We start from the raw sequence: 24,694 nt of genomic DNA, 5'->3' as shown, positions 1-24,694 counted from the left end.
GTGTTCGCTATTACCTACACACCGGATATACACCATCTTTAACCCCCACTCCAGGAATGAGTCATTCTACGATGCCTATACGAAGTGCAGCCGCTGCTTTTCTTTTTAAAGCCACCGAGATGCATGGCGTCCAGGGGGGGTGAGAGACCGGTAACTAGGTTCTTTGAAGGAGTATATCGCAATGAGTTTACCCGAACTATACGAATTATACACTGTCAACGTTGCAAGGTATAATGAGAGTCTAGTATAACTAAAATCAGAGAGCCGTGGGATAAAACTGGCGAATCTACAATTTCTCACGTTATAGCTAATCTAAGTCGATTATCACGAAAGTTATAGTGCATCTTTCCGTTTACACATAGCCAGGTACTTATAAGGTAGCCTACCTAGGTACCTAATCACTCCATCTAAACAAAACCATGCCTCTAGAACTCCAGCCAGCCACCGAAGCAGACGCCCGCCGATCCGCCCAGATCGAGCACGAGGCGTACGCACCCAACCCCAACAACAAGATTCTCTTCCCGGGACCCTTTCCGCCCAACATCTTAGATCTGCGTGCGGGACAGCTGGCCGCGGAGTTGAAACAGGATCCTACGACACGCTGGCTCAAAATTATCGACACGGACCTCCCTGCAGATGGGGAGCAGATGGTGGCGTTTGCGAAGTGGCATGTCTATGACGATGTGAAGCCGCATTGGAAACCCCGCACTTTTGGTGCTGGGTGTAATGGCGAGGCGTGTGAACTGTTGTTTGGGGGTGTGCAGACGCAGAGGGAACGGATCTTGGCGGGGAGGAATTGTGTCTGTGAGTACTCTACTTGAGCAGCCTGAGACGGGATGGGGTGGTCGTTTAAGGGGTGTGAGGAGTTGGAACAGGGGATGTGCTTCTATCTACGAATGTCGTACGGGCACTGCTAACGCATACAAGACCTTTCGCTGTTACACACCGACCCAAAACACCAGAAGCGTGGCGCAGGCGAGCTGCTTGTAAAATGGGGCATTGAAGAAGCGAAGAAGCTAGGTCTAATCGCGTACCTTGATTCTTCTCCAGCAGGCCACTCGCTATACCGGAAATGCGGTTTCCGCGATGTTGAATGTCTAACCACTGATTTATCTACGTGGGGAGGAATCACGGAATATACGTGGTCTATGATCTATGACCCGGCTGAGAATGCTATTTGAATATGTACGAGATGTATCTAGGTATTTTCTATATATTTCAATTCAGATTTCGTGAGATTGCATTTCTGCTGATAGGTGTTTCGCAGGTTCACTATACCTAGATGCTTGGTAGATAGCATCACTCATCCTTTTCGCTTAATACAATCCTCGTACTCCTCCACAGTCGTATCGTCCCAAGCTATGTCAGGATAATGCTCCTTAAGAGCCTCTCTCACAGCCTTCAAGCAATCCTCCTTGCGATAAACATCTAAATTAGGCCACCCATGCTGTCTATAGATCTCCTGCATCATGGGGAGCATGCCCTCCTCATTCTCAGAATAAATCATATAAATATCGGTCACCTCCCTCCAGCTAAGCGGTACGAAATGCAAAGATCGGTACTCGTCTTTAATGACCTCGAAGAAATCAGCAATGGCCCACGCGGGTTCCCATCGCCAATCATGCTGCTCCTCTGGCGCGTAGTCGTCAGGTTCATCCAGGATTCTTTCCCGCGATGGGTTCTCTTGTACGGTACGGTTACTATGGTCGTTCCAGTAGATTACACCTAGATGGGTATCAAGCAGGAAAGCAGCGTAATCGCGCCCCCCGCTAGTGAGGCCAATAACGTCCGGGGGTGTAGTTTCGAACGCTTGCCACCCCTCCGTGATAACTTTAAGGCCCTCGCCGTCACCCTCGAGTAGCGCCTGGTTCTCGCGACCACTACGCCAGTCTTGCAAATGAATAAAAGGACCGCCGTAGAGTCGGTATTTATCATCAGGAGGCTCGCGGATATAGGGGAGATGGCGGAGAAGTTCGATGACTTCGTCCGACTTTCCTAAGGGGCTGAATTTCTCTTTCGTAATTGTTGGCCAACCTTCTGGTGGTGGTTCGACTATGGCGGATTCGGGGAGGTACAATTTCGTGAGGAATTGATAGAAATCTCGGATAACAGCGATGGTTTCCTCGCGCGAGTATTTGACGTCTTTGAGATAAGGCATTGTGAATTTTTATACGAATGAGAGAATCTTCTAATGATCACTTTTAGGGTAGATTAAAAGGGTAGTGAGTATTCAATTCTTCCATTGTCAATTGGCGATTTGGACCTGGCTTTATACGTGTTGATCCTCCTGGGAATATTAGGCAACGAAGGCATTTATTAATTACAGGCTGACTATATAAACGTATAGTTGAGGTGCGGTGAGGTGTTATAGAACCAACATCGAGGAAGATCCCTCTTCTGCCTGTTAAGCTGGTCAGTGAGCTGGAACAGTGAGTGGAGCCTGAGCTGTGCGACCTAACAGGTACCTATCCTACGTAATACTATGCGGAGTTTCTATCGCCTCATATTTTCTTACAATCTCGATTCTTATTCTCTCATCCTTTCATACGAATTTTTTTCAAGAAACTCTAACATAAGTTATTTTCTTACAATTTGTGTTAATATTAAGTATTCTAGTATTCCAATATCAAGTACCAAGCTATTAAGACTCACTAAACCCGCTCCACTCACTCATCCGCTTTGTTGCGTCATTTCTGAGTAAAGCTACATATTTCAACAAACAACCCAAACTATTAATAAAAAGAAACCATTTTAACTTCTACATCACATCACAACATGCTATCCTCCCTCTGGAAATCACCATCACACACAGAACCACCCACCAATATGCCTCCACCCGGCCCTCCCACCACCGGCGACGGCGCCGCAGATCCACCCGCACCCCTCGTAAGCACCTGGCAAACCCGCGCCGACGCCGGACAACCCGTAGCCCTGGTCCGCGTGCGTAACCTCCAGGGCGCGATACCCGTAGGTCGGGACGCATGGGGTCGGTCAGGGAAATTACAGCCCGTGTTACTGTCCTCTGAGATATCTTTCGCGCATCCGTTTTCCGGGAACGCCACCGCCTCATCTACGTCTAAATCAGGCGATACGGATAAACTCGACGCGGGGACTGTGCATTATGGCACGCTGAGTAAGAATTTGCTTAGTAGTTTAGAGCTATGGGGGCAGGGGAATAAACCGAGATCGCATCCGACGGGTGAGAGCTCGGTTGCTGCGAACGTGATTGCGGCGACGGGGGCTACGACTGGGAGTAAGGAGATCGAGACTCCGCGCACGGCGGATGTGTTTGAGTTACTCTGGGTGCGGATGACGGGGCGTGTTGTTGATGGGAGTCGTGTTGCTTTACCCCCGGATCAACTGCCGTTTTTAGATGCGGCGAGATTGCGCTCGTTGGCGCTCGAGGTTAGGTTGCCGAAGGCGTCGTTGCTTGGCGCTGGGGTGAGTTTGGAGGTTCGTGCTAGTTTTAGGGATCATAGCGTTCCTAAGAAGGAGGAGACGACTAGTAAAAACCCATTGGTGTCGTACTCTCGCAGCTTAAGGATCCGGGGTCTTCATGTGCCGACTTTGATTGGGGTTAATTCGAATGAGCGTGGTGCGAAGCAGATGCTGATTGCGGATGTGGAGATTGATCGGTTTGATGTTGCGGAGGATATTCATAGTGAGCTGGAGAAGATTGTGGTGGAGGTGAGTGCTTGGTAATAGCTAAGTACTGACTTGCTGATGCTGACACGTTGTATAGACGATGGAAGCTTCATCCTTTGAGACGCTCGAGGCCCTCGCGTCCCATGTCGCTAAGAAAATATTATCGGACTTTAGGATTGGTGACGATCCGAAGCCCATGAAGGAAAGGGGGTGGCAGGTCAGGGTCTGTCTAGAAAAGCCGATTGCTGTGCCTTTTGCGGAGTGTCCTTCTGTGGAGGTAACGATGGGGTAAGCCGAAGAGGAAGTGCCTGAGTCCATATGGTACCTAAGTCTCTTTGTCAAATATCCAGGAGCTTTTTAGAAGGTAAGTTTCGTGAACATATCTATTACTTGGTGTTTATTCTAACATCTCAGGATGGTAAATTGTTATATGTTCTAGGCTAGGGAATCTTGCTCAACATCAGGAAGGAATGTCTTAACACAAAGCTGCCACGATACCTGGCTCATATTCGCTGAGGGGAATGACAGATGGTATAGTGTTTTTTTTTCTTAACACCGTACTAATGAACTTGGAGAACTTCCACCTTGCCCGTGTCCATAGATCGACCAATACTAACCCACGGGTCATTCACTTTCAGCAATTTCGAGACCTCGCTATCCCTTAGCTCATTGCTCTGTTTCAAAATAGATAGTGTGGGTTCCGACATAAGTTGCGAAATTGTATGCCAGAAATCTCCCTGCCTTGTATATCGGACGTTCCTAATATAGAGAGCTGTAATCACCCAAACACATACGAGATCCACGGAGGCCATAACAAGAACCGCTATCAAGCCGTTCCACTGTTTGGGGATGCGCGCTTCGGTTGAAAAGACGACCTCAATGTTTCCAGGTACGTCAAAAAGGGGAAGGATAAGGTAATAGAAGTTTTGAACCAACTTCGCGATGTACGTATCGATCGCTACTGCGACTCGGTCACTCGTATTCACGATCTGCTCGAAAATCGCCGCTCCGTCCTTCAAGGCTGTAAATCCCCTGCTCTGGCAGGACGTACACACAATTAGACTTTCATTATTACTGGCCCATGCCCAGATAGCCGCAGACGGACCATGCCACAAGGCCCACTCGCTAAATGAGGTGTCATCTATAGACGATGTAGAATTTACCTCTGAGGTAAAGGCGGGAGGAGGTATGGGGTACTGGACGTCCTTGATGGCGAGAATGCCCCTGTCTTCCGGGCTCTTGTGCACGTTGTCTCCCCCCATGAAGGTCTGTAGCGTAGCTATGTTTGATGTACTCCGGTTTGTGCTCCATTTGAACTGGGGTTCCGACAGGTTTGTGGATCCTGTGGCCATATCAACACTAGAGACGGTTGTGTTAAGGGTCGAGAAGCACAAGCTGATGTTTAAGAAACGCCCAGGATATAATTCATAACCGTTCCATTCCTCAGATTGCATTGGTGCACCGAGTCCATTACGGGTGTTGTTGATGTCGTAATCGGCTATATCCGCGTTCGTCGCAAACGCTAGGAAGATCATTGAGGTCGGCCCGTATAGATCAGGTGAGTCCTGCCAGAAGTCAATGTCGGCTTCTCCTTCATCCATCCCGACAGCATCTAGTCGACAGATGGCAGCCGACCAACCAACAATATCGGGATCGGGTTGCGAAGGCATGGTACAATTAAAAACTTCCGGGAAGCAAAGAGTAGCCCACGTGTCATCCCACCCACGGTAACCCTTGAAGCAATCTACTGTATGATTTATACCGTTGTCTTTAAATGTTTGGTTGTATAAGATATTGCCAGATAAAGACGCATATGGGAGGTCGAGGGACCATGGATGGACTTGAATTTGTGCGTCCATCGAGGGCCTCATACAGGAAACTTCCGTCTTCAATGTGAAAGCCGGGCCCTTGTAGGACTTCATCCTTGTGCGCTCTTCGCTCTCAAATGGTAGAAATGCTCGTAATCTGGGGCCACTATGCGAAACACCGTGTTCATCGGGCTCCGCCATGCTATTCGAGTCCAATTCCCCAAACAATGCGGTCTCACCTTGTAGGGTAGGCCACGTCGTCGCAAAGATGTCCGATACAGCGTCCTGGTTGTCTGGTGTAAGGGCCACATTATGTCGAACTGTTTCTGAATCTTGGACAAGAATAACAGTTTCGAAATCCGGCAAGAGAAGCGTTGAAGAGAATTGGATTCCTAGAGCTCCTAGGCCTAAAACTGTTAAAAGGAGAGTCCCGGCATTGAACACCATCTTGGAAGACCTCGACGAGATGACATCTCGTAAGAGTTGCTGAGGCCCATCGTTGACGCTTCTGGCGATGGACATTTGGGTAATCTGCGATAAGCGGACTTGGCGGCGTTCTATTAGAAGTGCGGCGACTAAGGATGTACACACTGTCGCTTGAGCTGCGATGACTGAGCGTAGAACCAAAGAAGATAAGGTGACTGCTCTAGTTGCCCAATCGTTAAGCATGATTTGGCGCCATGTATGTGTCGCTGCTTCACCACCGGCAGGCCCCTCTACTGCCCAAAGGAAAATAAGGAAAGCCATCTAGGCAACCATAGTTAGTTCATAATCCAAACACATGACTTTAATTTGGGAATAACTCACAACGCCTAAAGTTAAGATAGACCCTCCGAAGATAACTAAGCACCCGTATAGGCTAAGTGACTGTCTGATAGGCAGTCGAGAGTCGACCTTTGTCCCCTGCCCTTCCGTATCGTCGCTAGACACCACCAGTGTAGACGAAGGCGAAGCCTGGTTAAGCAGTACAGGGCTGTTGTCATGGGTATCGTTACGATTCCCGGGAAGATCATCTGCGCTTCTGTTTGACGACGTATTCAAATGAGACGGTTGGTCCCTCATAATATGCGAGTATACTGATATCGGTGAAGATGGGGCTATCGATTCAATGGATATTGACATTGGGAGTGTCTCCTCTTCTGACGCATGCTGCGTAGGTGGTTGGATAGAGGACCGCTCCGCTACAGGAGTAAGAGGCCAATCTTCGAGACGTTCTAATGCCATTGTGGTGCAGGTCACAATATGATTCAAGTCGTAATGTCATCACTGGGCGAAGCTGGCTTTCATGAATGAACCTATATAACCAGTTTGTTGGTAGATGCCATTTATATGTTATAATGCCCCCTATTCATCTATTTTTCGAGTAGTTTCGTTTGATAGCCCATTGTCACCCCCCCTGAGTGTTGAAAGGTAGGGACTCCTAAATGAGTCTGTCGTCTAAGACATTATAACCCCCAAGTGATACTGCATACCGTGCTACCTTGGCCATCACGTCTCTTAGGTAACCTTGTATGGATAGCTAGGTACTGTCGTACAGCAGAAATATAAATAGCTGTACGTGAAGAAGTCTTAAAGAAGCCATGAGATGGAAGATTAGGGTTGTAGTGGTGCATTACTAGAGTATGTCGAGTTACTCAAAACATATATGCGAAACATTCGGGTCTTTATGTATTTATATCTCGCCGTGCCATGTGCGAAAATCTGAATTCCATACTTCTACTGGACCACGAGAAAGCCACTGGTGAGGAAATAATCCAGCCCCTTTGGAGTCATTATCCTGTCCACAGGATTAGAACTATTGGTCCAATGAAGAGGCGAGATTTACAGGACGATAGGGGGTTACAAAAGTAGCCCCCATGCTCGCGAGAACGCAATTGGCTGCCTACCTAGGTACCTAGGTAGACACTGTTGTATCAAGCAAATCTACAGCTTATCCCTCGGCCGTCCTGTGGGGGAAAATCGCCAAGAACATGCCATGCACAGCCAACCCTATATGAAATGCCTGTTTTTCAAACCACCTTGCTCGCAAAAGCAACCTAATTCACCATGAATAATAGGCGTTATATTTAGCATGTGGTTGTATGGAAGCTGGTCCAAACTCTGAAGATTGAGTTGTAGGTTGACGTTGCATGCTTGACTCATTCGTGGAATTGGAAGCTTTGCGAGAGACGCATTTCCGAGTTTGTGTGCAATGCTTTCTTTTTGACTGTGACCGACAACTTTCACGATAAATGGGAAGGTTTTGGCGTGGGGTAAGCGCATCTCTTATGGGCTTCTATGTTTAAGATCTACGTGTGGCAAAGGAGAGAAAATTTTGACTGCACGATCTGGTACATATGCAGTCATTTGTCTCCGGTGCCGGCGCATCCCGAAGTTGTGTTTTATCTTATGCTGCATAGGTAGCCTTGCGAATAGAAAATGGGGGTATCTAACATCTATTGGTCTATTATGCGGGTGGCCTAAACGGAATGCCTCGTCAAAATTTGCGACACTGAGGAACATCGCCGTGAGTGATCTCGTCGACAAATTTAGGATCAGGATCGAAGAGCATCACGTGGAAATGCTCTACGGCATGCACAGATTTCAATGACCTCCAATTTTTGAACCAGATATACTATCATTACATCTCAGCGGGGAGGACGAGGAGATATGAGGGAAACTAATGAGACGCCACTTACGCGATCACTTGGTATCCTAGATCCGAAAGTCTTCCGAACGTAACCGTCGATCTCGGCCCGAGCCTCGTCCGTGAGGTCACTGGTGACAGGATCTTCAGCAAGATCGAACTTAGTCCAGACAACAAGGTGAACTATCCTCTTATCAATACCATATGGCCAATCGTTCCAAAGGATTTTGACATCGTCTTCAAACTCAAAGGGTTTCCCTCTCGGCTTTATCGGCGCTTCCCAATGTAGCCGTTGAGTTAGGACGAAATTCATGACACTACCGTAATCCCGCTTTAGCGTCCATATATACTCTAGGTACCGTCGAAGGTCAGATGGAACTCTTCGAAATGTGTCTAGTCGGTTCTCCGTCACGATTTTCTGGACTTCGAGCCATGTCGAGACGTGGTATTCGGAGTCTGGAGTGCCAATGATGCCGATGTCTTTGGCGCTCAAAGTACTAAGATATTCAGGGCACTCCTCCGTTCTCTCGTTTTCGGGGACATTTACATGCCAATAAGGCAATTGCTTATCTATGCTTCCCATCTCGTATTCGAAAGTTGAAGTAGAAAGGGGAAACCAATTCTAATAGTGTGGTTCTCAGCCGCTGGCGAGAGCTGTCGGATATGAGGTGGATGTGCCAGGCCAATTGTCACGTCTTTAAAGAGTAACGTAGCGGGGGGGAGGGATGAATTGGGAACTCAGCGCCGTTAAGGCTGAGAATTATTGGCAATAAACGTTATTTATAAAGTACAGTAGCGGTTGCTCGACGACGGGAAGTCGAAGCTGGAATTCGGGCTGTACAGTACCTGCGGTCTAGAGCTTCGTAAATTTATCGATAGAAAGAACTTCAGGGGTAGCTGCCTACCACTGTAGGTAAGCTTACTGGCAACTGTGGACGGACCGTGTTCGGCGGCAAGCACGAACCTGTATATTTCTAACATGCGCTAGAAGTGGGGTCAAATGCACCTATATCATGTGTAGACGCCACAGACGCTGCAAACGCCATCGCGGGATTACCCGATTCACTTTCTCGGAAGAGGGAATAAAATATTTATGAAATAGAGCTTATCACTGTGCTATTAGAACTTAATTGACCGTATACTTTCTTTCCATTCTTTTTAAATTCTTCAAAACTTAGACCGCTATATTGCCGTCTTAACCTTACTAGGAAGTACCTAGGTACTCAAGTATCCATACCGATGTAATGGAAGGGTTATTGTACTCAGAAATCACCTCAAGAGCTAAATCCTTTTTAAGATGACGAGTCAGAAGGTTAATTGAATGCGGCTCCAATCTTAGTCGTGGAATCGTGGATCTCACTTAACCTAAACCTAAAGAATATTATATACGACTCGCTTTAATTCGAAGTCAATACAAGACTTAATTGTTAAGCCTTGCTTATACATCAATCATTTCAATGTTCCCTTGCCCCCATAGCCCCCACGTGGAAACCTCGCGCCTATCTATTTGCTACAACTTCTGACGTGGCTGGTATCGTCATTTTAACCTCACGAAACTCATCAATATAATCTACCATTTCCCAATCAACCGTAAGGAGAAACCCACTCTTTCCCGGTACTTGATTTGCCCGAGTTGTCGGTGGAAATTCCACTCTCCCGACACCGTCAACCGGCCTTTGACACCTTTCTACCTGTCTACTTAAGTACCTTGATAGCTAGAAGTTGCTCGAACCCAGAAATCTTAACCAATATGAGGGTTTTATTAAATGCTATCAAGTGGATTGCTCCAGAACTTAACTTTCATTTAGTTCCCGCTGGACTGAAATGAAGGCCACAACTAGTTAAACCATGGTGGAGACAAATATGAATACATCGATACCTACCGACTGTTACGAGATCTACCTACCACTGTGGATTTGTCAACCGATAACTAATACATATCTCACTGGGATTTAGGATGGTTTACTCCGAAGGACGGCAGAGATAAGTAGAATATATTGCAAACATCCTCAACGAGGACACCTGCATCGGCTCGTCTAGATTGCGTAGTAGAGGGTAGGCGGTGGCTTCAACGTCAATCGCAGCGCTGAGAATAGGTCAAAATACTACCTACCCACATTGTAGTCCGGTCAGGCTAGACTTTACGCCGGGTGCCAGCCTAAGCTTTTTTCTGTCCCACCCTTCTTCATGGGTGGTGTCAAACAGACCAGACATAGATGATAAGTGATAGGTTTCTCGGCTAAGGTAGCTTTTCAAGTCCTACAAGAGACCATAAGCTGCACGCCCAGAAATGTCGTGAAGCCAAAGAGGATAGCTAAGCTTAGATAGAGGAATAAAGCTATTTGCCACAGTGGAAAGATACTTTGATTTTATTTTTCTCTCTTTAAATATTCAGGAGGCGGTAGCTTTCCACTCCAAGATTTGATATCGTCGGTATAGATAGGTACTAACGGTATTTTGGCAGTGGACCTTTAGCCGCTTAGCTTAGCATGGTCTAGCCTCAGGCCAACTAATGCCCTAAAAGTACTAGTCTGGCGTGTTTGAAGGGGCATTTTTCATAGTAGTGATCCATCTACGAATCGAGTTTCGCAGTCAGGTACAAGGGAAACTATACACCGCATATCGAATTGGCACTCCGCTACATCGTGACCATGGGGCAACCGATAATTCCCTGAAGCAACCACCCAGCCATCAAAGGGGGGGTGGTTAGGGAAGAAGAAGGTTGGGAGGGAAACTAGATAAAAGGACAGGAGATGCTCCTCGATTAATTTGTTTCAATCCTCTTTTTTTCCCCTCGTGCGTTTCTGATTTGGTTAATTCGGAGATATTCGAGCGTAGGATAATCGCCAGGTATGTTTATGATCATCTCTTTTCTAATCTTGAGCTCCGATGTATCGCATGTTTTCTGTTTCAACCCCGGTTTAACTCTTGCATGTGATTGAACGATATGCCAAGGGCCAAAGAAGTTTTTAGCTATAGCGAGCTAGGGGTGAGGAAAAAAAGAAGAAGAGCTGTCAGAAAAAAGAAAAAAAAGAATTGAAAGAGAAAAGAAAACGCCACATCCAAGTTGTGAGGTGTTTATCGCGTGCTACTTAGAGTTAGGAAAATGTATATAACTTTAGATCTTCTAAAGTTTGTACAATTCTATTCTAGTAGTTTCGTCACTAGCCTCGCTCAAATAGAATGAGATGAGGTAGTGCTTAGGTTGGCGGGTTGGTTGAGGTACTTGAGGTACTTTGGAGAGAAAATGGAGATGGGGTGAATTTTGGTTGGATTGGACGGGGAATAGTTGCGCGAGTTGAAGGCAAAATGCACCAGAGACGCAGCCATAGCTGCACCAAAGCAAGCAAGCAGGGAAAAGACAGGCTCTAATTTAATCTGCATTACGTCAATGGTGCATTTTACTGAGCTAACATTCGAACCCCCCTTTTTTTTAGGTACCAAAAAATTACCGTAGCTGCCAAAGCTCCGCCGGCCAACCAAATTACCCCGCCATTTCTTCCCCCAAGGGGCCTAGAAAGACATCGTCATTTCGTTCTACCTTCGATAAAACAATTTCTTAACCTTCTTCTTTCCCCTTTTTTAAAAACTATACACAACCACTCTTATACCCATCGACCTTCTGGGAGCGATATCTTTTTTTTGATCTGATCGCTTCGGACTAATCTGATCACATACCACCTACCTACTTTTTACTTACGCTAGCGCATACAATGGCTCAGGCAATTAAGAGCGCGCTGCCTTCCCACCTCAAGCCCGGTGGAGGTAAAGACTCGGACGCTGAATTCGCTGGTAGACATCACGGAAAGACTCGATCACACATGGTGAGTAGATTACGATATCCTGCTATCTTACCCCTAAAATAGATGAATCATCTATTTGTCGAAGGCAACAATGAGCACCAATCTTCCAGTTTCGTTGTTCTTTGTTAGTCTTCTATCCCCCGTTTCCCGCCCCTCGTCGACTACCTAAGCAACGGAGCTAGAGCTGTATATACCTCAGAGCTTCAGATCGCATGACTGGATAAAGTTTTCTCTTGATTTCGTTAGCATCTCGGAAGGTTTGCTACCAAAAAAACAACAACAATAGGATAAAATCACGTACCGCCCCCTTCATCTTGTTCGAGGAAGCTCATTACAATTCCCTGAATCACATTCTTGTCTGTTCCCTACCATATCACGATTCTTCATCTTTCCTGAGACTACAACTTTACAACAATTTGGAGAGCTTGCGTATCCCTGATACGATCCATTCATTTTATGGATTTGACAATCGTCGCCATAAGCATCCAAGCCTTATTCTTTCTCTGCGTAATCTATTTATATTGCCTTTTTCTAGACCTGATCTAGTCGTCATACTTGTAACCATGGCTGGTTTACTAATAAATGGCAACAAGGCCTTCGAGAATGCCTCAACCAACGTGGCTGCCGCGCAAATGCGCAACTCCCTAACCGAGCTTGCTGAGACCGTCAAGGATCCAGAGCAGAAGAAGGTAAGTTTCAATGATAGACACGTATAACCTCGCTAGTTATCAGACTGACACTCGTTATTAGCTATTCGAGACCGAAATGGACAACTTCTTCGCTCTCTTCCGCCGATACCTTAACGACAAGGCCAAAGGCAACGCTGTGTACGTATAAACCTCCGTCGCGACCGTAAATAAACGCTAGAAACAATTTAGAAGCTGATATTGGTTTGGATAGTGATTGGGATCGCATTAATCCCCCTGCGCAGGGCCAGGTCGTCGACTATGAAGACCTAGCCAACTCCGAATCCGTCGGATTCCTTAATAAGCTCGCCGTTCTGAAGCTGAACGGTGGTCTTGGTACATCTATGGGTTGTGTTGGTCCCAAGTCCGTTATCGAGGTCCGTGATGGCATGTCCTTCCTCGATATGTCTGTACGACAAGTCGAGTACTTGAACCGAACATACAGCACAAACGTCCCCTTCATCCTCATGAACTCGTTCAACACCCACGATGATACCGCTGCTATCATAAAGAAGTACGAAGGCCATAACGTCGATATCCTTACTTTCAACCAATCTAGATACCCTCGAATCTACAAGGACTCCCTCCTACCCGTCCCTAAGAGCTTCGATTCCTCCATTAACGAGTGGTACCCTCCCGGACACGGTGATGTTTTCGAATCTCTCTACAACTCTGGTCTCCTTGATAAGCTCATCGAGCGCGGTATTGAGATCATCTTCCTATCCAACGTCGACAACCTAGGTGCTGTGGTAGATCTGCGCATTCTACAACACATGGTTGAGACCAAAGCCGAGTACATCATGGAGCTTACCAACAAGACTAAGGCTGATGTCAAGGGTGGTACTATTATCGACTATGATGGCTCCGTCCGTCTACTCGAAATTGCTCAGGTACCAAAGGAACACGTAAACGAGTTCAAGTCGATCAAGAAGTTCAAGTACTTTAACACCAACAACATTTGGATGAACACCAAAGCTATCAAGCGCGTGGTAGAGAACAATGAACTTGAGATGGAGATCATCCCCAACGGCAAGACCATCCCCGGTGATAAGAAGGGCGAGTCCGATATCTCCATTCTTCAGCTTGAGACGGCTGTTGGTGCTGCCATTCGCCACTTCCAAAATGCGCACGGTGTCAACGTACCTCGTCGCCGATTCTTGCCGGTCAAGACTTGCTCAGATCTCATGCTTGTCAAGTCTGACTTGTACACCGTTAAGCACGGCCAATTACAAATGAGCCCAAGCCGTTTCGGTGGTGCTCCGCTCATCAAGTTGGGTAGCGACTTCAAGAAGGTATCGGATTTCCAGAAGCGTATCCCGTCGATCCCCAAGATCATTGAACTGGACCACCTGACGATCACTGGTAACGTCAATCTGCATCGTGGCGTGGAGCTAAAGGGAACCGTCATCATCGTCGCGACAGAAGGCTCCACAATCGACATTCCTCCTGGATCCATCCTAGAGAACGTGGTGGTTGAGGGTAGCTTGCGTCTGCTGGAACATTAATCGGCGCACTGCTCCTCAATTACTTTTTGTCGTCGTTGTAACCCACTCCTGCATTTTGTCGTGTTGTTGAGCGTTTGGTTCTACCACCATCCGTACGTTCGTACCTACGTATAGCATATACGTATTGACGGACGTTTTCACTACATGTTCGTTTTTTAATCATGTAGAAGGCGTGCTTTTACCTTCCACCATCCCCATTTTCTGTTCCCTTCTCTTCCCTTCCCCACCTCGACGTATTTAGTCCCTTTACCCACACACCACCCATGTTTAGGTATTTAGGGGGATTCTTATAGAGATAGCAAGTAAAGCAGGCAGGCAGCAGAAAAAAGTAATTGCGCAAGGACGGGTGGACAGAGTTGTGTTGTGTTGTGTTGTTGCGTCTGAGAGAATGAATGTATGTCACATAACGGGGGGCGTCATGTTATGTAAACGCCAGGGAGATAATGCAATGCAATAAAAAAGGTACATGCAGTCTAGATGGTTATAAGTCATTGAATGTTGTGCTGTGATATGGTAGTAATGGTGGTGATAATTGGTATTAGGTAATCATTAGTTGGTCTTCGGACTATGTTGTGCTTGTTTTACGTGAACTGAAGGAATCGTAGACTTGGCTGATGTTTAATGTTCTTACCATTTATTATATCTGCCTACCTGCAAACACTACGTCACAATAGTCACAAATCTAAGCATGAGGAACCCATTTATTGAATTGTAAATTCATAGGTGGGCGGTTATATACTGCTGGTACCTACACCTAGGTGTCTTGCGTAGCTGAATAGGGAGTTATCTAGAGATCAAAGCATGCTGTGACTCGGGAAATTCCTAACACCGAGGCCAAGATTGCCTTTCATTTCATGTGTTGATAGAAACCCCGTATTGATAGCGGCTCATCGTACCTCTTCATCCTTGGTAATGACCACTTCAGTCACGAGCTTTAGATTTGATGCGTTGAGTGTTGGGTTCGTTTGATGTATACCGTAAAATATTCGATGATGGGTAATCGAACCTGGGTACTCTTGAATTCGTAATAATTCGATGGTATTAGAAGAATCGGTTCCATGTACGTAGCCCTCGCGTCGATCACCAAGACGACTCATTCGAGTCCATAGAAACATCAACGACCTCCACCCCACCCTTCCCGCAAGATCCCATGATATCAATGGGGCCATTCTACTTCCCCTTCTTTTTCATGGTTTCCGTGCACGAGGGACAATACCACCGCCCCTCAGGCTCGGATTTTAGACCCACGCAAGTCCAATGGAACCATTCATAGGGACAAGCCGGATTATCGCATGCCACCATGTCGCCGTACGACACGTGCTGGCAGAGACAATACTTCTTCCCTTCTTCGTCTTCCTCGTCATCCGATATCCCCGATCCCGCTGATGCCGAGCCACGATCCGGCATATCCTCGTCTGGATGTGCGCGTTTCCGATGGTGGTGGTGATGTGGGCGAGGTACCGGCGTACCACTCCCAGCACGCGACCCAGCGCGTGAAGACCGAACTGATTCCGCATCCGAGAGTTCGCTATCCGCCGTCGAAGCCGGAGATCCTTTCGACACACCCGCCCGCTTCACGCGCGATAATGTCGATTTCGAGTTCGGTGGTTTCTTCCGTCCGACGCCGGCCGATGGTGTGCCTTTTCTTCCTGTACCGTTACCTACTGTTTTCGAAGTACCCCTGGGACCTGCACTACCCGCCCTCGCGGACGCTACCGGTGTCCCTGCCTTCGGTGTACCGGGGCCAAGAGATGAGTGCCGAGCTAAACCGCTGGATGCGGTTGGGAGACTGCCTAGACCGGAACTTATTCGTGGACCCCTCTTAGGAGCGCCACTCCCACTATTGTTTGCTGTTAGTATTTTGTTTTTTGTTTTGTGTAAATGAGCGATGTCTGGTGTGTTGTGGCGCATGTTCATGAGCAAGTACAAAAATTTGGTTGGTACAATTAAGGGACAATTGGGTGGGGAGGTCCCGATTATGAGTGAGTATATATATGTTGTTGTAGTATGTTGTAGAGGGGGACAAGTAACTCTGGATACTCACGGTCCAGCAGAGGACTCGCGCTGGTTGCGGTTGCTCATGATCATACTGGCGGCGGGGGAGGTGGGCGCGGAGCTGGAGATGTGAGCTTGCGATTGCGTCGTTCGGATCTGTGGGTTGGAGGCTCTAGGACCGCCCGTGGCGGCGTTGTTGGAGATGGGATTGAGGGGCGTGGTATGTGACGTCGTGACGCCTAATACGCGGAGGCTAGTATTGCTATTGTTCGCGGCGCTGGGTCGTACGACGGAGGGTATTTCGTCAGGGTCGGTGAAGCCGGGTTCGCCTCGGTCGCCTAGCGCTTTGATCTGTAGGTCAAGATGTCGGAGGTGCTTGTCTAGAAGAGCCTGCGCCTTAGCTGCTAGGGCTATCTTCTCTTCGGATAGCTTATCGGCTTTAGCATAGTTCTCGCGGATGATCTCGCGCAATGCCTGTTCGCGGGGGAGGGGTGCGTGACTGCCATTCTGACGAATCCATCGTTGTATCTTAGCATCGTTCTCTTCTATTGTCTTGAGGCATTCGTTAAATGTGCGGTCTTTGTCGGCGATCTCGTCTTGGATGAAACGAATCTCTTCGGGCAAGTTTGCGGTTCGATGGATAAAGTCCTCGAGGACGGCCGCTGGGTCTTGCGCCTCGGCCGACGGCGCCATCTTCTTCACGAAATCTATAGAGAGGTCGTCTCTAGGCATGGCTGTTAACCTGGCCCTCTAAGCGGAGGCGCGCGCTTCGAGTATGTAAGGTGGAATGATGATGATGGTACGAGGGAGATTCAAGGGATGTACTGAAGTAATACACGCGCACGTAAAAGTCAGATGGAGGGAATGGCAAGGTGAGAAACTGATCTGATCTGGAATTCGGTTGCTATGTTGCCGTTTCTTTTATTCGCTTCTCTTTTTTATTTTCTCTTCATGTCGTGTTTGTGTTTGCTTGCTTGTAGAAAGTTTTCTTCGGGTTTTCCTGTCCTATGTTTTTTTTTTTTTTTGTTGCGACGCCGTCCTAAAACTAGAAACAGTGCAGTGTCTGCAAGGGTATCATGACTGGTAATGTTTTTTGAATAGGAATAGGAAGAGGAAGGAAAGAGAAAGGATGATTTGGAAATCAGGAAATCACATGCATATAAATTTATGATTTATTGTGATATCGGTGTGAATTCGAGCTCTGGCTCACCTTCCTGACCAGTCCCGGGATTGGATCACAAAATCGGATCTCCAAACGTCAAGAGCGACGTAACGTATAACGTAGAGAAGGAAGGCACCTAAGCACCTCAGCACCTAGGTACGCGCCAGGAATAATTAACGGAAAGAATAATGGATTCCCTCTATTGCTCCTTTGGGCAACGCCAGGCACAAAAAATTGTAAAATTGCTTGCACAGACGCGGCAAACGCGAGATCGTGTGGTTCTAGAATCCCCCCGGAGTGGGGAGCGCGTAAATGAAATTATGAATCTGCCTAGGTCAAGGTGAGCCTTGAAAGACGAATACTGTACTATGTAGTCGTGACGGCCTTGTTAAGCCGACCATTACGTAATTACCGCGATCCTCCTTTTTATGGTTCTGGGGCTTACCTAAAGAGCTTATATAATAAACTTAATACCTAGCGGCCTAGGTACAGTAATCTAAAGTTAGAAGCCTACGGTATTTGTATATGAATCATCGCCTACTTATTTGCTTTTAGATTGTGGAAACTATCATTCTGAGCCTATACTGCTAATTAATTTGTATATTTTGTACAGTTCGAACATTCAATTGTCCCCGATGAAGTACCTAGGTACCTACTATTAATCTTTCATCGTAAAAAGCAAAAGAAATTCAAGGTTATGTAAGCCCTTTTGCACTTTCCGAGCCGCACCATCCAAGTCAGCTATCGGGTAACGCTAGACTCAATCGGAATTTCAGGGGGGTAACCATGCATGCACATAATATAGCTAATACAATAATGGCTTAGGGTCTTGAATTTTGCATCACTAGCCCCAGGTCTACCCTGTAATGGGCCTAATCGGCAGCTACCGCATTTTTGGTGGGCGGCGGATACGAAAGTCGCCCTCGATTTCATCCATCTTCATCTTCATGACAATATCGTCTTTCTAGTCTTTATTCGAGGAAAAAGCAAATCAAAGTCGCCAAGTTCTAATAATCATGATATAGTTTTGATTATATTCAACTTCCCATCATATGGTTCATGAATCATTTCGATGTTAGACCATACTGTGGTCATAAGGAATTCACAATAGCCTCGTCTTCATCCGTCTCAGATTTAGAACACCAAAACCCAGGACGACTATCGCGTAGGGCTGATTCTGTGGTTTCGATATCCCTACGCGCAACAGCTCGTATAATCATACCCCTAGATACACCAACAACCTTATAGTGCGCAGTGAATTCGGCGCATCCAATCAGTCGATTTTTCACGATGGAAATAGACCCCGCGAACCACTATTCGCTACGCCTACCAAAACCCAACTATCTCCCTCACAAAGTTGCCGTGGATGAACCGGTAGTTAAAAAGTTTAATAAACCTTTGGACCGGCCAAGCGATCTTGAAAATGCCACTTATCTTTCCAAGGTCAAGCACTTTGTTCACAGCCATGGCATCACAAAGCCCAAGGGCTACACCGTGTCATTTCATTACAACCCTGAGATGGAAAGGCATCATTTCGGTCAAACACATCCGATGAAACCCTGGCGCTTAACTCTCACCAAAAGTCTAGTCTCATCCTATGGAATGAATTTCGCCATGGACAACTATACCGCCCGCGCCGCCACATATGAGGAACTCACCTCATTTCACACAGATGATTATGTCGAATTTCTCGCCTCAGTTCCGCCTCAGCCACTTCCGCTAGATGTAGACAATGCTCATCCAGACCTTAAGTTCAACTTGGGAGGTAGTGACTGCCCACTTTTCGAGGGACTGTATGATTATTGTTCACTATCAGCGGGCGGTTCCCTAGACGCCGCGAGAAAATTGTGTACAGGACAATCCGACATCGCCATATCATGGGGCGGGGGGCTACATCACGCCAAGAAATCGGAAGCTTCAGGATTTTGCTATATCAACGATATTGTCCTTGGTATATTACAACTCCTACGCATCCACCCCCGAGTCCTCTATATTGATATCGATGTGCATCATGGCGACGGCGTAGAAGAGGCCTTCTTCTCCACAGATCGTGTTATGACTGTCTCTTTTCATAAGTACGATCCCCAGGTTTTCTTCCCCGGCACCGGCGCTTTAGAAGACAATGGTCCTAGAAGCGAGCACAATCCGGGCGCCCACCATGCTATCAATGTTCCCCTCAACGACGGTATTACTGATGAGCAATACGAGTGGCTTTTCAAGAGTGTAATCTCCAGAATTGTCGAAAAGTTCAGACCTGGCGCTATCGCATTGCAGTGCGGCGCCGACTCCCTTGCTGGAGACAGATTGGGTAAGTTCAATCTGCTCGTTCAGGGTCACGCATCGTGCGTGGAGTACTGTAAGAGTCTGAATATTCCCCTCCTCATGTTTGGCGGGGGTGGTTACACCCCCCGAAATGTCGCCCGTGCTTGGGCGTATGAGACATCTGTTGCCATCGGTCACAACAAGACCATCCCCACCGAGATCCCTATACATACACCCTGGCGTGAGCGTTTCCGGCAAGATACGCTTCTACCCACTCTAGAACAAATTCTAGGCGAACCGCGTCAGAACAAGAACCCCAAGAAAAAACTAGACGATATAATAGAACACGTCAGCGAGCAACTACGATTTGTCGAGACCGCACCTAGTGTGCAATTTTCCACTATCCCGCCTGATTTAGGACCTATCAGAGACGAGGTCGAACAACGAATTAAGGAAGAAGTCGAGCAGAAAGATGAAATAGGGCGAAAACTTCGAGAAGAAGGCGTCGGAGATCGCATGGAACTTTAGTCCTTTCCCAGAGACTTTCAGCACTTAGGATTTTGTGCAATAGCAGGCTTGGTTTACATCAGGTGTGTTGGTTCTTACCTATGAGATTTCCCTGCCGGAAATGATCTGAAATACCCCTTTGGTGCGTGCTGCATCCTCTTGGCTTGCGCTGCGTATCTAGTTCACTATAACAAGAAACAAAATTCGGTCACAATTCCTATTGTTTGATTATGTGATATTCTCATCTTTGATCCTTTATTCTTAGAACCGCTACTCTACAGACACGGACCACTTCATATGATACTAAGAGCTCTTCATTTGACCTTGGAAATTTTGTAGCCGCCCGGAACTCTCTCTTGGAAAACTCCGGTGGGGTCGTATTTCGCTGACGCCTCCCTCATTTTCTTAATGTTCTCCTCTCCGTAACTCCCCATAGGGTTTTGCGAGCCGTCGCAATAATTCAAGTAGAGGTAGTCGACATGCTTATCAACCGATTTCGCATACGATTTGATATCATCAAACATCTCCTTCAGCACAGGGGCACTGACATTATCCGACAACTCAGCCGTCCCGACTTCATTTCCCACCACTAGAATGACACAGTCGTCTGACAGGTTTTCGAGACCGAGCATATTTCCACCCCGTACCACCGAATGATGTTGCCAAGACGCCAACAATGGTTGGAAGACCATGTTAACGCCGAAATTGTTGTCGGGAATAGCTTCTCTTAGCTTATCCAATAGAGCTTCGTACCTCTCAACTATTCGATAGATGACCTGGCGGTCAAGTTTGAAGGTGTACGTCAGCCAAAAATTGCTACGTCAACCAATTAGTGGCGTTTTCCAATTAATTTGACTTGGACTTGGCCTTTTTTTCTTTTTCTGAAGTCGGACTTACTACCCTCCCGATGGCAGAAGAAACTCGCCTATTTTCTTAGCCACGGTCGTTGTTCTCATATTATGCTGGCCCGGAATGGTCATAAACCTCTCAAAAGGCTTCGGGTTCTCAACACCGTCGAGGTGTGTCAATACCACATTGATTATGTATTCGCTAGCCCCTGGTAACTGAGTCCACATTGCGAGAATGTGACTGTCGGGGCTCTTAGCGAGGTCTGCCGAGAAGTCGACGTATGCTTCAACCATCTGGTTAGAAGTAGTTTTAGAATAGGTATTAAAGCCATCCCAGATTTTCTTTGCTTCGAAGGTACGCATGTCAAACCGGGTGACAATACCGAAGTTGTTATTACCGCCTTTCAACACGCGGAATAAGTCTGGATTCGTTGTGTTGGTGGCCTCGACTATGCTACCATCGGCCAGGACGACCTCATACTTTTCGATCTGGTCTAGTATTGAAGTGCCACTTTAGTACCTATTGTATGAGCAATTCAAAATCAGGTCGACTTACCACAGGCAAATCCGTATCGGCAATTATAGAAACTGAGACCTCCCCCGGTTAGAAAACCACCAAGTCCAACTAGACCTTCACGCCCTCCAGCAACCATTACTCCATCTAGGGCGTATTAGTTTCAATGCTACGCGACCGAAAATATTCGATATTACTCACGCCTTTCTAGCTCGACGTAGACATCCCTCCATCTACTGCCCGGTTGCAGCGACGCAAGTCCAGTATTAGAGTCGTAGCTTATCCCTGTCATCAATCCAAAATCGATAGTCACTCCCGACTCAATGTTGTTGCCAGCTCCCACCCATGACATATGCCCGCCACTTTTTAGCGAAGGTGTCAGCGAAATTTCATTATCTTCGAGTAACAGATACAAAAGAACCTAATACAAACCTTCGAATGGCAAAGTTGCAGCCAGGAGTTCCCACGAGAGCCTTCACTGCTTTGGAAACCTCTTCCGTGTTACGAGGCTGTACGAAAGCCCACGGGCTGAGTTGGGGTGTCAGCGACCAGTAGGATGTCCGTCGCGCTTCGTATGCCTGCTCGCCGGGGACGTAGAGAATGTCCCCCAGACCGGCTTCCTTCAAGTTCGAAATAGCGGATTGAGCTATGGAAGACATGATGTTGTTGGGCCGATGGCGTTATCCTATTGTCTTTACAGCCATGGTTAGTTCCACATAACGAGGGGCGGGAGCCAAGCAATTATATAGGTGTTCGCCGTGTGCATCTTCGACCGCATATCCATCCCACACCCGCATTTCGGCTGGCTTGGCGATGATGCTAGTTTGGGATAAAGAGGTCATCCAGCTCAGTCTTACCTTTACGAGCTATCCAATGGAACTTCCTCTATAGACTGTGTCATCCTATAAATCGTGTCTGAATGTATTCAGCTATGGCATTTTAGAAGTTTCTTATCTTGTACACTTTGGATATGCACATATAGCGATGTATAAATGCCCAATACACATACTTACAGCATACAAAATACACGAGATTCACAAACTTACCGCCCCCCGATTCGCCAGAAGCCCCCTCGCAGACCCGGTAAAAAACAAGTCTAATCAGGGGTCACCACACGATAGACCACAGGCTATAGGCTACGCTTACGAAATGCATAAGCTTACCAAAGTATTTGAGGATATAGACCCTAGTCACTATAGTCTCGATGCGGGGCTTCTAGACTCCGTCTATATCAACTTCAATTCAACTTCATGACTACGTTGCTTATAAATCCTTCTTTGATATCGTGCTCTGGTGGTCAGACGATGTATATGGAAAGGCGAGAATGATGATATCTTCTCGGAATTGTTGTTTGATCAGTGTCCCCTCGATGTATCTAGCCTATTGCCCTTCATTGGCTCTCCGAAAATAACTTATGGGGTTCTATCGTGATCTTCATGGCAATTATAGCCGTAACGATCAAATTTTATGCTTGGTTCATTGCACGAAAAGCTACTCTAAAATGACTCAATTCCATCGTCGAAAGCGCGTGACGACACTTTTGATGCAATATATGCCACAAAGAACCAGCTCGTAGAAATTATCTACAATTCAGCCTTCACATCCCCCTCATAAAAAGGATAATCAACATATCCAACACTATTATCCTCAAGCGGCCCATAGAAAAGCGCGCGCTTATAATGCGTAAGCGGCCACCCATTCCGGAGCTTCTCAACTAGATCCGGGTTGCTAATGAAATAGCGACCGTACACCAAAGCATCATAATCGCCTCTTTCCAGCACTCCCCATGAGTTTGTATCATTAAACCCTCCGGCGGAAAAGAACGGCGTGTCGCCGAAAATCTTGCGGAAGAGGGAGAGGTCGACGTCGGGGAGTCCCCATGAATCGAGAAAGCTTTGTTTCTCGGTTTCGGAGAATAATTGCTCGTACCGCGGCTCGATGAAACTGACGTAGGATAACTTGGGATGGTTTGCTTTTAACTCGCGGCAGAGATGACTCCATGTTTCCAGACGCTGGATACTGCGGATCTGGTTGAATAACCCAAATGGCGACAAGCGGATCGCGAGATTCTCTTCACCGATGGTTTTAGAGAGCTCGTACATTAGTTCTAGCATGAATTTGCAACGTTTCTCGGGAGTACCCCCGTACTCGTCTGTCCGGCGGTTGACGTTAGAACTCAGGAATTGTTCCGGGAGGTACCCGTTCGCGCCGTGGATTTCGACGCCGTCGAAGCCGGTGTCTATGGCTAGTTTGGCGGCCTTGCAGTAGTCTTGGATTGTGCTTTTTATTTGGGCGATGGTCATCTCTGAGGGTGGGTAATCTGCGAATTTGACCCGTGTTGTTGTATGGTGTGGGGGATGTTCTGTGGTAAGTTAGTACGGTAAACGCTCACTCTTCCCGCGTTTCAGGAGTTGGGGGTAATCCTTAGAGTTTAATCCCCAGGTATGCACTTACTAAAATATTCATTCGGATCTTCCCATGGTACACTAGATGGAGCGAGAATTGGAGTACCTATAATACTCAAAGTCAGCCGATCTCATATCCAACTGAAGCGGTCTCGCGAAGTTAAAATGAATAGTCTCCCAACTGACCTGTCATATGAGGAATATTTGATCTGCCAGAATGCCATAATTGCGCATAGATATATGCCCCTTTAGCGTGAACAGCGTCAACTACTCTTTTCCACCCTTCTGCTTGTTCCGGTATGAAAAGACCTGGTACACCAGGCATACCATTTCCCTAGAAACCCCATTAGAAATGGCTTCAGAAATGTTTAGGAGCGGTTGATTCATACCTCAAGAGAAGGGGGGATAGCTTCTGTTATCAAGAGACCGCCATCTGTAGCCCTTTGGGAATAATGCTCAACCAAGAGATCGTTAGGTACCCATATTCGATTCGGGTTCTCCGGGGTAGAATGGGAATTTGGTGTCCCGCGATTTCGCGTCAATGGAGCAAGTATAACACGATGCTTTAGAGTGATATTGCCATTAGCTATGGCTAAAGGCTGGAATAGTTTCGATTGTGAGTTATCAGTAGCCATTTCTGAGATGTTGGATGTCAAGTATTGGCCCTGTATACTCTCGCTACAAAGAGTGGTGTGTGAAGTATAGTTGGAACGTGATTTCAAACTACCGAGCTCGGGTATAGGACGGTATCGCCGTAAACCACGTGGAATAGCCGCGGGAACGTCAGCACTCTATATTTGCCTATGTAGAAAAGCTGCAGCGGGGATTGTTACATCCTCGTTTCGTACCGTCCCGAATTAAAATCTGATTATATAGTGGGCATTCCAAAATTGAAGTAACGTAGGAAAAGCGTGGTGGGGTTTAGAGA

The 24,694-nt window shown here is 47.0% G+C and overlaps 10 protein-coding genes across 10 annotated transcripts; 4 read left to right on the top strand and 6 right to left on the bottom strand.

Moving 5' to 3' along the window:
• Positions 1-112: 112 nt before the first annotated feature.
• On the top strand, positions 113-1,275 carry F4822DRAFT_231012 (acyl-CoA N-acyltransferase). Its single transcript, XM_051454131.1, has 3 exons — positions 113-804; positions 928-1,202; positions 1,268-1,275. The coding sequence occupies exons 1-2, from the start codon at positions 420-422 to the stop codon at positions 1,179-1,181; spliced, it is 639 nt and encodes a 212-aa protein (XP_051316035.1). The 5' UTR covers positions 113-419; the 3' UTR covers positions 1,182-1,202; positions 1,268-1,275.
• Positions 928-2,486, bottom strand: F4822DRAFT_401363 (uncharacterized protein). The gene is made up of 2 exons (XM_051457936.1): positions 1,268-2,486; positions 928-1,202 (listed from the first exon to the last, which is right to left on the bottom strand). The coding sequence occupies exon 1, from the start codon at positions 2,156-2,158 to the stop codon at positions 1,304-1,306; it is 855 nt and encodes a 284-aa protein (XP_051316034.1). The 5' UTR covers positions 2,159-2,486; the 3' UTR covers positions 928-1,202; positions 1,268-1,303.
• A 340-nt stretch (positions 2,487-2,826) lies between these two features.
• Positions 2,827-3,937, top strand: F4822DRAFT_428598 (Dihydroneopterin aldolase-domain-containing protein; the record flags this gene model as incomplete). Its single annotated transcript, XM_051460939.1, has 2 exons — positions 2,827-3,687; positions 3,743-3,937. 2 exons carry the CDS (start codon positions 2,827-2,829, stop codon positions 3,935-3,937), a joined length of 1,056 nt encoding a protein of 351 aa, XP_051316033.1.
• A 16-nt stretch (positions 3,938-3,953) lies between these two features.
• On the bottom strand, positions 3,954-6,787 carry F4822DRAFT_230987 (uncharacterized protein). The gene is made up of 2 exons (XM_051454130.1): positions 6,261-6,787; positions 3,954-6,200 (listed from the first exon to the last, which is right to left on the bottom strand). The coding sequence occupies exons 1-2, from the start codon at positions 6,675-6,677 to the stop codon at positions 4,206-4,208; spliced, it is 2,412 nt and encodes an 803-aa protein (XP_051316032.1). The 5' UTR covers positions 6,678-6,787; the 3' UTR covers positions 3,954-4,205.
• A 1,142-nt stretch (positions 6,788-7,929) lies between these two features.
• F4822DRAFT_443186 (uncharacterized protein) lies at positions 7,930-9,159 on the bottom strand (the record flags this gene model as incomplete). Its single annotated transcript, XM_051463077.1, has 2 exons — positions 8,132-9,159; positions 7,930-8,067 (listed from the first exon to the last, which is right to left on the bottom strand). The coding sequence occupies exons 1-2, from the start codon at positions 8,660-8,662 to the stop codon at positions 7,930-7,932; spliced, it is 669 nt and encodes a 222-aa protein (XP_051316031.1). The 5' UTR covers positions 8,663-9,159.
• A 3,286-nt stretch (positions 9,160-12,445) lies between these two features.
• Positions 12,446-14,073, top strand: F4822DRAFT_437185 (UTP-glucose-1-phosphate uridylyltransferase; the record flags this gene model as incomplete). The annotated part of the gene is made up of 3 exons (XM_051462391.1): positions 12,446-12,571; positions 12,633-12,709; positions 12,783-14,073. The coding sequence occupies 3 exons, from the start codon at positions 12,446-12,448 to the stop codon at positions 14,071-14,073; spliced, it is 1,494 nt and encodes a 497-aa protein (XP_051316030.1).
• A 687-nt stretch (positions 14,074-14,760) lies between these two features.
• F4822DRAFT_230955 (inhibitor of growth proteins N-terminal histone-binding-domain-containing protein) lies at positions 14,761-17,302 on the bottom strand. The gene is made up of 3 exons (XM_051454129.1): positions 17,279-17,302; positions 16,118-16,892; positions 14,761-15,913 (listed from the first exon to the last, which is right to left on the bottom strand). The coding sequence occupies exons 2-3, from the start codon at positions 16,798-16,800 to the stop codon at positions 15,244-15,246; spliced, it is 1,353 nt and encodes a 450-aa protein (XP_051316029.1). The 5' UTR covers positions 16,801-16,892; positions 17,279-17,302; the 3' UTR covers positions 14,761-15,243.
• Positions 17,303-18,159: 857 nt separating this feature from the next.
• Positions 18,160-20,219, top strand: F4822DRAFT_401352 (histone deacetylase phd1). The gene has a single exon (XM_051457935.1). The coding sequence runs from the start codon at positions 18,521-18,523 to the stop codon at positions 20,018-20,020; it is 1,500 nt and encodes a 499-aa protein (XP_051316028.1). The 5' UTR covers positions 18,160-18,520; the 3' UTR covers positions 20,021-20,219.
• Positions 20,150-22,564, bottom strand: F4822DRAFT_230816 (FAD-binding domain-containing protein). Its single transcript, XM_051454127.1, has 6 exons — positions 22,219-22,564; positions 21,794-22,053; positions 21,563-21,723; positions 21,404-21,508; positions 20,897-21,341; positions 20,150-20,815 (listed from the first exon to the last, which is right to left on the bottom strand). Exons 2-6 carry the CDS (start codon positions 22,018-22,020, stop codon positions 20,314-20,316), a joined length of 1,440 nt encoding a protein of 479 aa, XP_051316027.1. The 5' UTR covers positions 22,021-22,053; positions 22,219-22,564; the 3' UTR covers positions 20,150-20,313.
• On the bottom strand, positions 22,565-24,677 carry F4822DRAFT_230555 (FMN-linked oxidoreductase). The gene is made up of 4 exons (XM_051454125.1): positions 24,156-24,677; positions 23,953-24,100; positions 23,816-23,872; positions 22,565-23,723 (listed from the first exon to the last, which is right to left on the bottom strand). Exons 1-4 carry the CDS (start codon positions 24,399-24,401, stop codon positions 22,945-22,947), a joined length of 1,230 nt encoding a protein of 409 aa, XP_051316026.1. The 5' UTR covers positions 24,402-24,677; the 3' UTR covers positions 22,565-22,944.
• Between the last annotated feature and the right edge of the window lie 17 nt (positions 24,678-24,694).

Source organism: Hypoxylon trugodes (genome assembly GCF_022578975.1).
Source record: "Hypoxylon trugodes strain CBS 135444 unplaced genomic scaffold F4822scaffold_4, whole genome shotgun sequence".
In the NCBI taxonomy this organism is placed as follows: Eukaryota; Fungi; Ascomycota; class Sordariomycetes; order Xylariales; family Hypoxylaceae; genus Hypoxylon; species Hypoxylon trugodes.
This window is presented reverse-complemented; position numbering and strand designations above follow the sequence as displayed.

Coding starts and splice junctions, on each gene's coding strand:
- F4822DRAFT_230987 (XM_051454130.1), bottom strand. CDS start 6,677: ATGGCATTAGAACGTCTCGAAGATTGGCCTCTTACTCCTGTAGCGGAG. Junction 6,201..6,260: donor CTATCTTAACTTTAGGCGTT/GTGAGTTATTCC, acceptor ATGGTTGCCTAG/ATGGCTTTCCTTATTTTCCT.
- F4822DRAFT_231012 (XM_051454131.1), top strand. CDS start 420: ATGCCTCTAGAACTCCAGCCAGCCACCGAAGCAGACGCCCGCCGATCC. Junction 805..927: donor GGCGGGGAGGAATTGTGTCT/GTGAGTACTCTA, acceptor AACGCATACAAG/ACCTTTCGCTGTTACACACC.
- F4822DRAFT_230555 (XM_051454125.1), bottom strand. CDS start 24,401: ATGGCTACTGATAACTCACAATCGAAACTATTCCAGCCTTTAGCCATA. Junction 24,101..24,155: donor CTATCCCCCCTTCTCTTGAG/GTATGAATCAAC, acceptor TGGGGTTTCTAG/GGAAATGGTATGCCTGGTGT. Junction 23,873..23,952: donor AAATATTCCTCATATGACAG/GTCAGTTGGGAG, acceptor TGAGTATTATAG/GTACTCCAATTCTCGCTCCA.
- F4822DRAFT_230816 (XM_051454127.1), bottom strand. CDS start 22,020: ATGTCTTCCATAGCTCAATCCGCTATTTCGAACTTGAAGGAAGCCGGT. Junction 21,509..21,562: donor CTACGTCGAGCTAGAAAGGC/GTGAGTAATATC, acceptor AATACGCCCTAG/ATGGAGTAATGGTTGCTGGA. Junction 21,342..21,403: donor CCGATACGGATTTGCCTGTG/GTAAGTCGACCT, acceptor CTTCAATACTAG/ACCAGATCGAAAAGTATGAG.
- F4822DRAFT_401352 (XM_051457935.1), top strand. CDS start 18,521: ATGGAAATAGACCCCGCGAACCACTATTCGCTACGCCTACCAAAACCC.
- F4822DRAFT_230955 (XM_051454129.1), bottom strand. CDS start 16,800: ATGCCTAGAGACGACCTCTCTATAGATTTCGTGAAGAAGATGGCGCCG. Junction 15,914..16,117: donor CGCGAGTCCTCTGCTGGACC/GTGAGTATCCAG, acceptor AGCAAACAATAG/TGGGAGTGGCGCTCCTAAGA.
- F4822DRAFT_401363 (XM_051457936.1), bottom strand. CDS start 2,158: ATGCCTTATCTCAAAGACGTCAAATACTCGCGCGAGGAAACCATCGCT.